Source organism: Thamnophis sirtalis, unplaced genomic scaffold (assembly GCF_051295495.1).
Source record: "Thamnophis sirtalis isolate CommonGarterSnake01/CBP01778 unplaced genomic scaffold, rThaSir2_p1.2 scaffold_5, whole genome shotgun sequence".
In the NCBI taxonomy this organism is placed as follows: domain Eukaryota; kingdom Metazoa; phylum Chordata; class Lepidosauria; order Squamata; family Natricidae; genus Thamnophis; species Thamnophis sirtalis.
Genome location: NW_028261385.1, coordinates 43776272 through 43789388, shown reverse-complemented (window position 1 = coordinate 43789388; position 13117 = coordinate 43776272). Strand labels below are relative to the sequence as shown.

Genomic DNA, 13117 nt, shown 5'->3' with positions numbered 1-13117 from the left:
GTAAATAGGAATGAGGAGCAGAGTTGAGCCTGGAGCACCCTGTAAATCAGGGGACTTATGGCTAGATTCCCCCCCTCCCCTCCCTTCCACCAGACTACAGTTAACTTTGGAGGAAGGATGAGAACCTATAAGAAAAATGCTCCTCATTTCCAAACCTGTAAGCCAGTTCAGAAGTGTGCTGTAATTGATGGCATTGAAAGCCATCATGAAATCATGAAGGGTCACAGCTCATCATGAAGGGCCAAAGCCATCATGAAATCTATCCTATCAGAGCTCATCCACAATGGCAGTTTACAGTAATCCAGTAAAACATGTTTCTTATTAAAATGTCCACAGTAAACATTATTAAATTAAACATTATTAAAGTAAAAAATTATGCAATGTAGAATAATAATGAAAAGGTTTTTTTTTTTTTAAGGTTTTTATTGGGATTTATATGCCGCCCTTTTCCCTGAGGGGACTCAGGGCGGCTTACAACCACAGGGGAGGGGGGTGCAAGGTCAAAAACAAAACAATATGTGCACAAAGAAAAAATAATAAAACACAACTTTCATTCAGCGATCAAACACTCGGGCGGGTAATTGGAAACCTATCCCCAGGCCTGCTGGGAGAGCCAGATCTTGAGGGCTGCGCGGAAGGTCTGGATAGTGGTGAGGGTACGGACCTCCATGGGGAGCTCGTTCCACAGGGTCGGGGCGGCAACAGAAAAGGCTCTCCTCCGTGTGGTCGCCAGTCGACATTGACTGGCAGATGGAATTCGGAGGAGGCCCAGTCTGTGCGATCTAATTGGTCGATTTAGGGAGGTAATCGGCAGAAGGCGGTCTCTCAAGTACCCAGACCCGCTACCATGGAGTGCTTTAAAGATGGTCATCAGTATCCTGAAGCGCACCCGGAGACCAACAGGCAGCCAATGCAGCTCGCGGAGGACAGGTGTAACGTGGGCGAACCGCGGTGCGCCCACTATCACTCGCGCGGCTGCATTTTGGACTAGCTGCAGTCGCCGGATGCACTTCAGGGGCAACCCCATGTAGAGCCCATTGCAGTATTCCAGTCTAGAGATCACAAGGGCTCGAGTGACTGTTGTGAGAGCCCCCCGGTCTAGGTAGGGCCGCAACTGGCGGACCAGGCGAACCTGGGCAAATGCCCCCCTGGTCACAGCTGACAGCTGGTGATCGAAAGTCAGCTGTGGGTCCAGGAGGACTCCTAAGTTGCGGACCCTATCTGAGGGGTATAAAATTTGACCCCCCAGCCTAAGCGTTGGTATATTAGCCAAATTATTGGGGGGGAAACACAACAGCCACTCGGTCTTATCCGGGTTGAGTACCAGTTTGTTAGCACTCATCCAGTTCCTAACGGCCTCCAAACCCTGGTTCATCACGTCCACCGCTTCATTGAGTTGGCACGGGGCGGACAGATACAATTGCGTATCGTCCGCATATTGATGGTATTTTATCCCGTGCCTCCGAATGATCTCGCCCAGCGGTTTCATGTATATGTTAAATAGTAGGGGGGATAGGACCGAACCCTGAGGTACCCCACATGTTAGGGGCCTCAGGGACGATCTCTGCCCCCCGACCAACACCGACTGCGACCTGTCCGAGAGGTAGGAGGAGAACCACCGCAGAACAGTGCCTCCCACTCCCACCTCCCGCAGTCGTCGCAGAAGGATACCATGGTCGATGGTATCGAAAGCCGCTGAGAGGTCAAGGAGAACCAGGATGGACGCATAGCCTCCATCTCTGGCCCTCCAGAGATCATCGGTCAATGCGACCAAAGCGGTTTCTGTGCTGTAACCAGGTCTGAAGCCGGACTGGAAGGGGTCAAGATAGCTAGCTTCCTCCAAGGCCCGTTGAAGCTGAAAGGCCACCACCTTCTCAACAACCTTCCCGATAAAGGGAAGGTTGGAGACAGGACGAAAGTTGTTTAAGATGGCTGGATCTAACGATGGTTTCTTCAGGAGGGGTCTCACCACCGCCGTTTTAAGTACGGCGGGGAAGTGCCCCTCCCGAAGGGAGGCGGTGACAACCGCCTGGATCCAGCCATGTGTCACCTCCCTGCTGTTAGCCACCAGCCAGGAGGGACACGGGTCCAAAATACAAGTGGAGGCACTTACAGCTCGAATGGCCTTGTCCACATCCCCAGAGGCAACTTCCTGGAACTCAACCCAGAGCTGATGTAACAAGTAATCCTCCTGTGACTCAGCTGGACCTACTGCGGTGGAGTCCAAGTCCGATCGAAACCGAGCTACTTTGTCCGCCAAGAATTGAGCATAATCCTCAGCCCTACCCTGCAAGGGGTCTCCCGCATCCCTCCTATTAAGGAGGGAGCGGGTTATCCTAAACAGGGCGGCTGGGCGCGACTCGGCGGACGCAACCAAGGCAGAAATATAAGATCTTTTTGCGGTTCTTAATGCTCGGACATAGTCCTTGGTGCAGGTAGTTAAAAGTGCTCGGTTCGCCTCGGACCTATCGGACCTCCACTGGTGCTCTAGGCATCTCCTCCGGCGTTTCTTCTCCCGGAGTTCCTCGGTGAACCAGGGAACTCTCCGGGATCCACTGACCCGGAGGGGCCGTAGCGGCGCAATCCGGTCGAGAGACTCCGACGCCGCCGAGTACCAGGCGGCAGCCAGAGTCTCCGCCGAACTGTGGGCGAGAGTATCAGGAATAACCCCAAGCTCCGTCTGGAACCTCAAAGGGTCCATAAGTCGCCTGGGGCGGAACCACCTGGTCGGTTCCTCCTCCCTACGGTGGGGGTATGGCCTCCGGAAGTCAAGCCTCAGTAGGCAATGGTCCGACCACGACAGGGGTATGATCTCATTACCCTTCAGACCAAGATCACACATCCACTGCTCCGAGAGGAATACGAGGTCGAGCATGTGACCCGCTGCGTGGGTTGGGCCCCGAATTACTTGGGTCAAGCCCATGGCTGTCATGGAAGCCATGAACTCCTGCGCCCCGTCAGAGCGTTCACCGAGCGATGGCAAGTTGAAATCCCCCAGAACTATAAGCCTGGGGAACTCAACCGCCAGCTCGGCTACTGACTCGAGGAGCGAGGGGAGGGATGCTGCAACGCAGTTGGGAGGCAGGTACGTTAGCAGCAAACCCACTTGACCCTTGAGGTCCAACTAAAAACAACTAAAGTGCAGCAAATTACTTATTGAAGTTTAAAAACAGTGAAAACTAGTCACTCAATGTTCCATGGACAATTTTGATCTTAATCAGCTTTTAGAATATGCTTTATTTATTATATTTTTATGTACCCATATTACTTTATAAGTAACTTGAGACAGTAAATATTCCTCCCTCCTCCTATTTTTCCCATAACAACAATCCTGGGAGGTGAGTTGGGTTCAGAGTGAGTGACTGGCCCAAAGTTATCCAGCTGGCATTCATGCCTAAAGTGGGACTAGAACTCACAGTCTCCTGGTTTCTAGGCCAGTACCTTAACTACTACCCCAAACTGCTTTAAGAAGGATGGCACGAGTCTTAGTTCCTAGGAGAGGACATTCCATAAAGCCAGAGCATAGTTAAAAATCATTGCCTCCTGGCTGCCATTCCCTTATCTCATGACGCAATGCAACTCAAAGAAAAGAACATACTAAAAGGGCTGATTTAGAAAGATGAGAGGAATTTGTTTTTCTTACAAATATGCACTGAAGAGAACCTGGAAATTTTTAATGTACTGGCAAAATAAAAATGAAATTTATATATTTGGAAAAAAATCTAGATAATGATGAAGCCTTTGAAGATAAGTACTATTTACTTTAAATAGTTATTCATGTATTACATATATCTCCTGTCATTTATCCTTTTGTAGCAAAGATTATTGAAGAATGAACAAAATCAAGAAGAAATAATTCTTCAATTTCTCCTTGAACTCTCCAATCAGTGTGGTGTCTTATTTCCCTGTACTCCAAGTGGAGCATCTTTTGAATTTGTATCCAGTAGTTCCATTCATGGTATTGAAGATGATACAGCAGTGGATGTTCACTGCATTTGGGATGATATAAGATTACATCTTCGACGCTACTTAGTACATCAATTGCAAAATAATCAAAAAATAAAAACTGGTACTTTACAACATCAACTGCAATTTAAAACCCAGTGTCTGCAGCATCTCTTATTTCTTTATCCTGAATCTGAAGTTCTAGTCAAGTATCAAAAAATGCAGAAAAAATTGGTTAGTGATCTTTTGCAAAAATGTGCTCAGGGTAAGAGTGATGAAATGAATTTTGAAAAGATTGTTCATAATTACTATAGTTCCATTCCTGCCTTCTGTGCAATGATAAAAGAAGATTTATATATACTAAGTGGAATTATTGATTCTTCTTCTGTGCTGAAATTTATTAATGAAACTTACTTGGATACCTTCACTGAAGAAATCACTTTTGTTTTTCACATGCTTTGTGAGCTTCAACTCAAAGAAAAAGCACTGCATGATATAAAGACAAGCAAGAACTCAAAGAAAAACAGAGGCATGGTTCAAGTTGTGGGTTAGTGACATTTTCTTTATGGTCATTAATTGTTTTCTCTTTATTGTTTAATTTCTGATACAGATTTTAACTGTTTCAGCAAAAGTTTTAAGTGCAGGAATGTAATTAATGTCAGGTTATATATAGTATACTGCCATATATACCTAAAGAAATGCAGTCCTAAATTTAGGATTACAGTTCTTCCCAACCCTGGCAAGATTCAGCAAGATAATCTTGCTTGCCTCCATTAACAAAGAAGAAACAACCTTCCAATTTTAAAGGTAAATTTAGTGGGGAGGGTGGGGAGTTTGCTTTTCTTTTAAGTACAGTGCATTTATTATCTGCAAAAATGTCAAAGGTATAGATTGATAGAAATCTAATTTCTGTATTCTTTTAACTGCTTTTATACATATAAGAAGACTAGGCTTATTTTGTTTTTTACCCACTAATTACATCCAGATTTGAAGTAGCATATTTATTAAAATTATAATATATAATTACTTATATGGATTATATTAATCTTAAACTACAACATTCATCATATTGTTTGAGCATACATAATTTGAAAAGAGTCATATGCATTTGAAATAAAAATAGAAATCTATTTCTGAAACCTGGACACATTGTTCATATTGTTAAAGTAATTAGCATTTCTTCTTTAATTGCCAAAGTAATATAAACCTTTATCAAATTATCTTATTAATTCTATAATAAGAGAATATGTTTGGACAGAACATGAGCTGCATAAATGGCCTGTCTCAGATTCTTATTTTTTCTGCTGTCCTGCTGTTTCAAATTCCAATCTCTGTCACCACAATTGTATAATGGAAATGGCATGTGTAGAGATGCTGCTTGAGTATCATCTTATCCCAGCACAATTGGGATTTGGCAGCTCACCAGATAACTGGTTAGTTTGTTGACAGTCCAAGTGGGGTAGATAATACAACATATTGTTTTCTTCATTTCAATCATGCATTCTCCCACATCCTGCTGACTGGCAGGGGAGACAGATTGGAGCACAAGGAAGGGAGGTTCAAATTTTCCTCTTTCTGTATGCTGAGCTGTATGCACAGATAAAGAAAGAAAAAAGAACACATCAGCTATTTTTAGGTGGAAGGATATTACTTTAAATGAATATTCAGTTGGTGCTGTTATCATATAAATGAAAAAGTTTTCCATGTCTGCTCTTGGGGAACATCATCTGTAATAATTCTAACGTGTGAAATAAACAAATCAGCAGATGATACTTCTAAAACTTTATAAGGAAAAATGAGTTCTGCTTTCTAAAAAAATGAAAGTTACAATTCAAATCAAAATAATCCTTTCAAATATATTTTATGTAAGTAAATATTATTGAGTTGCAATAATTTTTGACTTATTTGTGAATTTATATAGAAAAAATCAGAGAGAAATATAATATAATCCTCTTTGTATTACAATTGTATGGCAGAAAATTTTATGATCATCTTAATATGATTATTTGGGTAGGGTGAGATTTTGAGTGACTAGACGTTTACATGTATGTGTATCTTTGAGTTGTTTCTTTGAATCAATGGGGTGATATTTCCAGATATAAGGTATATTCTTATAAACACCTACCTATGAGCATGGATTTATAAAAATTAATGATTAATCTATAATGGCTTGATCTGAACATAATCTATATTTAGGGACGCAGCCAAAACGTACATCTTGATATAATAAACTACTGGCAGACTACATTATGATCTCATTCTGCAGAAACAATACCAGAACCATCCCAAGAATATCAGTTATTTTCTCCTCTATTTCAATAAAGAATCAGTAAAAATCATTAAATATATATGATAATGCTCATAGTTGAACTTAGTAGATAGGAGCAATATAGCAGAAAATGAAAATAGGATATAAAAATCAAAACTTAAAGTTATCCAAACTTAACAATAATTTGAATCAACTTAAGTACCTTTTAGCACGTTCAGCATATTATACTTAATAGCATTAGAATAATGAATGAATTTCATCTTGGGATTGCTTCAGAGTAAACTGATTAATAAAGAGGAAAGAGAGAAAGCATAAAATGTAAGAAACACAAGAACCCTAGATGATAGATAATTACCCAAAAGATTGGAAATAATATGGTTGGTTGCACCATCCATCCGTCATATATTTAGACTGGATTTGGCATTTTTATCCACCTATTAAATCCTTCCCAAAGACCTGAAATAAGCAGATGATGTTTGATGGTGTTAACAGTTATCATCACAGGATGTAAACTGTTCCAAATAAAACTGCATTCGGCAGTTGAGTAATGATGATTTTGTTAATGCTGTTGATGTTCAAATGGTGCTCAGTGTTTGGAGATTGCATCCAAGGGTTCTATTTCTATTGGTACCACCTTTGCTTTCTTTTGCCACAGTCATAACACTTTTACTTGCAAATCTTTGTATTTTGTGATTTTCTTCAGTGCTTTTTCTTCTATTGAGCTTCTCCGTATAATGCAATATCCACCATACAGGCCTCTTTGTCTTTCATATTGACAATTGTTAAATATGAAGTGTCATGTGTCAGATGCATGTCTGTTTGAAGTCCCAGAGCACTTTCGCTTTTTCATTTTCTATTACTTTGTCTATTTTGTAGTCCCATCAGTTCTTGCTTGCAGACAAATGGTATTTCTTGCAGATATTCCTATGCACCTTTGTTAATACTTTATCATACCATAGTTAGTAGTCATTTTGTGTGATCTTCTTGCAGCAGCTAACTTGGTCTACTGTATCTTCAGATTCTTTGCATAGATGGCACTTGCTGCCTGTTGCTGTCTTCTCAATTCAGGTTTTGAATACTTGTTCTTAAAGTGTAGTCCTTCTTAAGCACTAGTCTTCCAACTAGTTCTTCTGTCGCCTTCTTCCCTTTTTCTTTAAATTTCTTGCTTTTAACCATTGTCAGATCTTGTTATTACTGTATCTTTTGGAGTATAAGACACACCGGGTATAAGACGCACCCTAATTTTAGGGGAGAAAAGCAGGAAAAAAAGTTTCTGCCTCGGTATTAATCTGGCTAGTGTTCTTACAGCAAATAGCCTGGACAACCAATCAGCTGTTCCAGGCTGCAGGGATTGCCATAGACCATCGCCGCCTGTGTGCCTTGCATTTTCAGGTGGTTAAAGGTGGCAGGGATCCTCACTCCCACTTGGATTTTGATAACAAGAAGCACAGTTCTTTTGATCCATTTAAAGCAAACCCTATCACCTTGTGGATTTAACTGGAGTGCGTGGGATGGGGGATGATTTTCATGGGGGCAGAAGAGGGACTTGGCTTCTTGAAGAGACTGGCTCAGCACTGGTGGTGTGCGGGATCACGGAAGCCCTCTTGGAGGGACACCGGATGCGGGGGCCCAGACCCTTCGCGGGGCTCTAGCATGGTACTTGCTCTCCCCACTAGACCCCCATGAAGGGTGGCATCAAAGGCAGCACGGCGGACCACTTCTCGCCTCTCTTCCGCCCACCCCATTCCTTGAGCTGAAGCGCCAAAGAGGTATGAAGAAGAAACATGTGAAAGCAAGAAGTAAAAAAACAAAACAAACACGGAGTTCCAGCCAGTAGAGGCTTGGTAGCGAGTCTGCTGACAAACAGGAGGGCGCAAAACCGAGGGGAAGAATCTAGCGGTTTTCCTCCCAAAGGGGCTCCTTTTCCACACCCCTTTCCCTTGGTTTGTGGGGGAGTCTCTCATCTCTGATGCTGACAGGTGCTCCTTCGAGCCTGCTGCAAGGTCTCTCGCCCCCTTCATTTCTTCCCCCTGCTTTTGTGAGGATTGTGGCGCTTTTGGGAAACTGATCATACTTAGGAGAGGAGGGAGAAAAAGTGGAACCACCTGAGAAGGGGCAGGTGAAGCAGGCGCTGCATGAGAGGTGAAAGGCAGGGTGGCTCACTGCTCAGCCTCCTCCTTCTCCAGAATATCCAGGCAGCTAAGATTCCTGCGCTGCCACCCGAAAAGGCTTTATCATGATCTCTGCAGCTCCCACTTCAACTGCCCCTTTTCCAGATGATCCAGGTGGCTGAGATCACTGTGCTGTGACCCAAAAAGACTTTACCACGATCTCTGCAGTGCCTGCTTCACTTGCCCCTTCTCGGACGGTTTGAGTTATGTGCTACCCGAAAACGCTGTTACTGCAATCTCGGCCACCTGGAACTGCCTGAGAAGGGGCAGGTGAAGCAGGCACTGCGTGGCAGGTGTAAGGTAAGGCGGCTTGCTGTTCACCCTCCCCCTTCTCCAGACGATCCAGGCAGAGGGCAGTTGGCTTCTGCTCCTAGCCTGGGAGACAGATCTGGCCAGGAGGAAAGAGAACATGGAGAAGGAGGAGGAAGGAGTGTTCTTTTTCTTCCCTATTCCAAAAATGGGCATGTGGAATCAACCTCCAACCGAGGAAGCAAAGGTGCAGGGGTTTGCTGGGAACGGGAGACGGATCTGGCCAGGAGGATCGCATGCCCTGTTTTTGCAATTGGGGAGGAAAAAGAGCATTTCAGGTGGCAGGGATCGCAGATCCGTTTCCCCGGCCAGGAGCAGAAACCGACTGGCCTCCGCCCTGGGTTGTCTGGAGAAGGGGCAGGCAGAGCGGTGAGCAGCCTTGCCTTGCGCCTTCTGCGCAGTGCCCGCTTCACCTGCCCCTTCTCCAGACGACCCAGGCGGTTACATTTGGAGTATAAGACGTATCCAGATTTTCACCCTCTTTTTTGGGGGGAAAAAGATATATCTTATACTCCGGAAAAGTAAGGTATCTGTTTTCCCTGCTATTTTTTAAAATGTGCTAGCCATGCAATGCTTTCTCTTCCCATATCATTTTTTTGTTCTTCATTTGGTGTTTCTCGTAGGACAATTTGGTCACTCAAATATTCAGTAAGCATTCCTGGTGTACTAGCTTCAGTATATATTCTTCACTATCGTTCAGATATTCTTCCATTCCTCTTTTTTCTTCTTTAATTGTCTGGTTTACTTGCAACATTCCATGCCCACTATTTTCCTTGCTAAATGTGCAAGGATGAAAGGCATGATTTAATGTCATTATTTTTCTGGTCTTCCTATCCAGGGCCTTCAGTTCTGCTTGAGTCCAGTCCAATGTCCCAGCTGAGTATCTAATGAAGGGAATTGCCCAGGTATTGATTGCCTTGGTGATATTTCCTCCATTGAGTTTGAACTTTAAGATTTTCTTTGCTCCCTTGAGGTATTAACTTCTAACCTTTTTCTTGTCTACAGTGTGCTTGTTGTGGTCAGCTGGAAGGATGCTCAGATATTTCTAGTGATCATCTTCATACAGAGCCTTGGTGGTATTTCCCTAAGATATCTTGATTCTTTTAGTTGTCACTGTTTTTCCTATTTGATCATGAATGTGACACATTTCTATTGCAATATCTTGACTGGATATACAGACAGTGTGAAACAGTGATTCTATTTCAGATAATGTTTTTCCATACAGCTTCAAATTATCAATTTTATTATCCCACAGAGGTAGGATAGCCTGGCAGATGTTTTTCAGTTTTGAGAGCTATGACCTGAGTTATTCAGTTTATTCAGTATTGTTGATAGAAGAGTCAGTGCCACGACAAACAGTAGAGGTGATAGTGAGCCTCCTTGAAAGATTCCTCCTTAATATTAACATCTCCCAAACTATGACTATTGTCCAACAACCGTGCCTTCCATATTGATATCTTTTAATCCTTGTGCTAAGTGTTTCTTTGGAACAAGCTTCAATGCAGACAATCTTATTCCTTGTTTTTGTGATGCTTAATTATTATTCGTTTCAATTCTTCTACTTCTTTAGTTAGAGAGTTTTGTTCATTTCTGAGGCAGAGGAGAGGGTGCCTGATTTTGCAATGAAAACTGTCCTTTATTGCCAACTCTCTCTGATTTGCCTCTACAGTCTGAATTACTTCTGGCTTTCTTTTCTCTGAGTAGACCTTTGCAATTCTTCCAATTCTGCTGATTCTTGTTGGGCTTGATCTGTAATAACAGATCATTTAAAAAAAATATCTCTGTTTATTTGCGATGGGGTAAACCAGCTTCTGGCCCTGATTGCTCAGCCAACAATCCTGAGTCCTGTAGACCGTTCTTGATTTAATGTCCAGGAATTCCAACACCTAACACAGTCTTTTACTTTCTATGGACGATGATCCAGCTGGAATGTGTTTCTGTAGTTTACATCTCACCATATTTTTTATGGGAGAGACAGTCTTTGTCTGACTCTTCTGATGAGATCTATCTAGTATGGTGGAACCTCTGGCATAGCTCTCATTTTCCTCAGAGCACATAAGCCTGACAACCATGTAAAAGTAGTGCCCCACTGAGGATGGCAATTATTACTCAGAATAAACTTTTTTCCTCATCTCAACATAACTTAAACTGATTCTCCTGCTTTTAACTGTTAGCATAAAAGTATTGAAAGAGAATTAATTTATTGTTAGGGAAAATTGTTGCCAAAATGTTATGACTTGGAAACAATACTCATGGAAAATGTATTGAACATTTTGGATTCTGTTCTTGCATTTTATAGGATGTGATCTAAGTATACGGGTAGTCCTTGACTTACAACAGTTCATTTAGTGACCATTCAAAGTAACAACAGCACTGGAAAAAGTGACTTATTGCAGCATCACCATGGTCACGTGATTTACATTTGGATGCTTGACAACTGACTCACATATATGATGGTTGCAATGTCCTAGGGTCATGCGATCTCCTTTTGTGACCTTCTGATTAGCAAAGTCAATGGGGAAGCCAGATTCACTTAACAACCGTGTTACTAATTTAACACCAACAGTGATTCACTTAACAACTGGTACAAGAAAGGTCGCAAAATGGGGCAAAACTAACAGCACATTTCTCACTTAGCAACATAAATTCGAGGCTCAATTGTGGTCTTAAGCCAAGGACTACTTATAATTGATAAATCACTGTTATTGCACTGAGTTTGCCAAGTCCCTTTCATGCATTTTAAGGGGAAGTTTGATATGACCAATATTTGGTTGGAATTTTCCTTGTTGTTTAATGTTTTGTTTTTGCTTTTGTCATGTGTTTTAATACTAGTATCTGAAAACACACAATTATTCAGGAAAATAATGAATGGCTTATAAAGATAAGATGGACCTTAAGCATGATCTGCTATTTGATTTTTTTCAGTGACCTTCAATACCTTTGACTGTAGATTGCTCATAATTCTTCCAAAACACCTGAATCAAACGAGGCTGTACATGTCCTGACCTAATGTCTAAATGCAGTGATGGAATGAATAAAGATCAGTAAACTGAAAATGAATCCCGGCAAGGCAAAGGGCAGGGCAGGTGGTTATCTGGGTTATGGCAGATGGGAGTGAATGGGTTGCATATTCTAAATGCTATTGCATTCTTCCAGAATGAATATTTACATATTTTGAGAGAGCTTCCTGAACTGTAACTGCCCCTGGCAGTTTTAAGTGATTACAATGTCCAGGAGTGCATATAATCAATATGCCTTTTCCTGGACACGACAGCTACAGTTATCCATGCACTGTTAGGTTACACTAGCGAATATAATGTTTTCAATGGGAACTGTTTTTCCACTTGGTAGAGAAGGTGCAAGTGAGGCAGAATGTGGTATCTAGATTGCCGACAGGACACTTAACTATCCTGAAGCCACACTTCCTTTAAAACAACTACAGTGGCCAATTGGCTGTTGAGCCATATTCAGTTCCTTTTATAGGAACTAAACACTTGAACAGGCTATATAACTGACTTTCTTCTCCATTGCAGTCTGGTTAATTATTGAGATCATTAAGGGAATGTGCTAAGAGTTGCACAATGCCATCTGGTGGTTACTTACAAGTGAGTCTTTTATATAGTAGCACCTTGATTCCAGAAGGCTTTTTCCTCTGAAACTGGTGAGGTGCCTACTATAACTTTAGGGGCCTGTTGAAAATTTGTACAGGCCTTTCATGTACGAATGGTAGGGGAGTGGGTCTGCTGTTACTTTTTTGTCTACTTTTTAATCATTATGGTTTATATAGTTTTATTATTGTATGATGTATTTTCTAAACTGCGTACCGATACATTTGCATAGGAAGCAGTATAAAATGGGTGCAATAAAGAATCAAACAAAAGCTTCAACGTCTTAAACTAAAAATATTACAAATATTTTTCTTGATGACATGATTAAACTTTGGGGAAAAAATTAAGGGTAGTGCTCAATCTTTCATTATGTCAATGGAAAGTTTGCTACTTTATTAGAAAGGGAAGAAGGGTTATTCCTCCCTCACCTTAGAAACTGACATATGCTTTGAAAATGGAGATTTTAGAGACTCTTATAAACAGAATTGTTTGAGCTGAAGAAAATGTTTCATTATGTTCATATGATGCTGAAATGTTTGCTTCTTTTCAGCTTAGAAGATAAAATGTTTTCAATCTATTTTTGCTAAAAGAATTTTGAAATTTATACTATGAATATCTTACTATGAATATCACTTATTAATGCCATTATATGAAAAGGGAATCTTATAACTGTATTTAGGACATCAGTTTTCTTGGATAGGGTTACTTCATTTAAAAAAAAGTTATCCATAGTTTATAATACATCTTATGTTTAAAAGAATTGTATTATAATTTTATTTTTTTTCCACGTATATTGTGCAATAATATTTTGTTAA

The 13117-nt window shown here is 41.5% G+C and overlaps 1 protein-coding gene across 2 annotated transcripts in view; it reads left to right on the top strand.

Annotated features, from left to right (window-relative positions):
• KIAA0825 (KIAA0825 ortholog) overlaps positions 1-13117 on the top strand; it is a 187947-nt gene that overhangs the window by 11505 nt on the left and 163325 nt on the right. For both annotated transcript variants that reach the window (XM_087715720.1, XM_087715721.1), the window contains exon 4: positions 3817-4492. In XM_087715720.1, coding sequence (XP_087571846.1) covers positions 3817-4492 — 676 coding nt within the window. The remainder of the gene's footprint in view (positions 1-3816; positions 4493-13117) is intronic.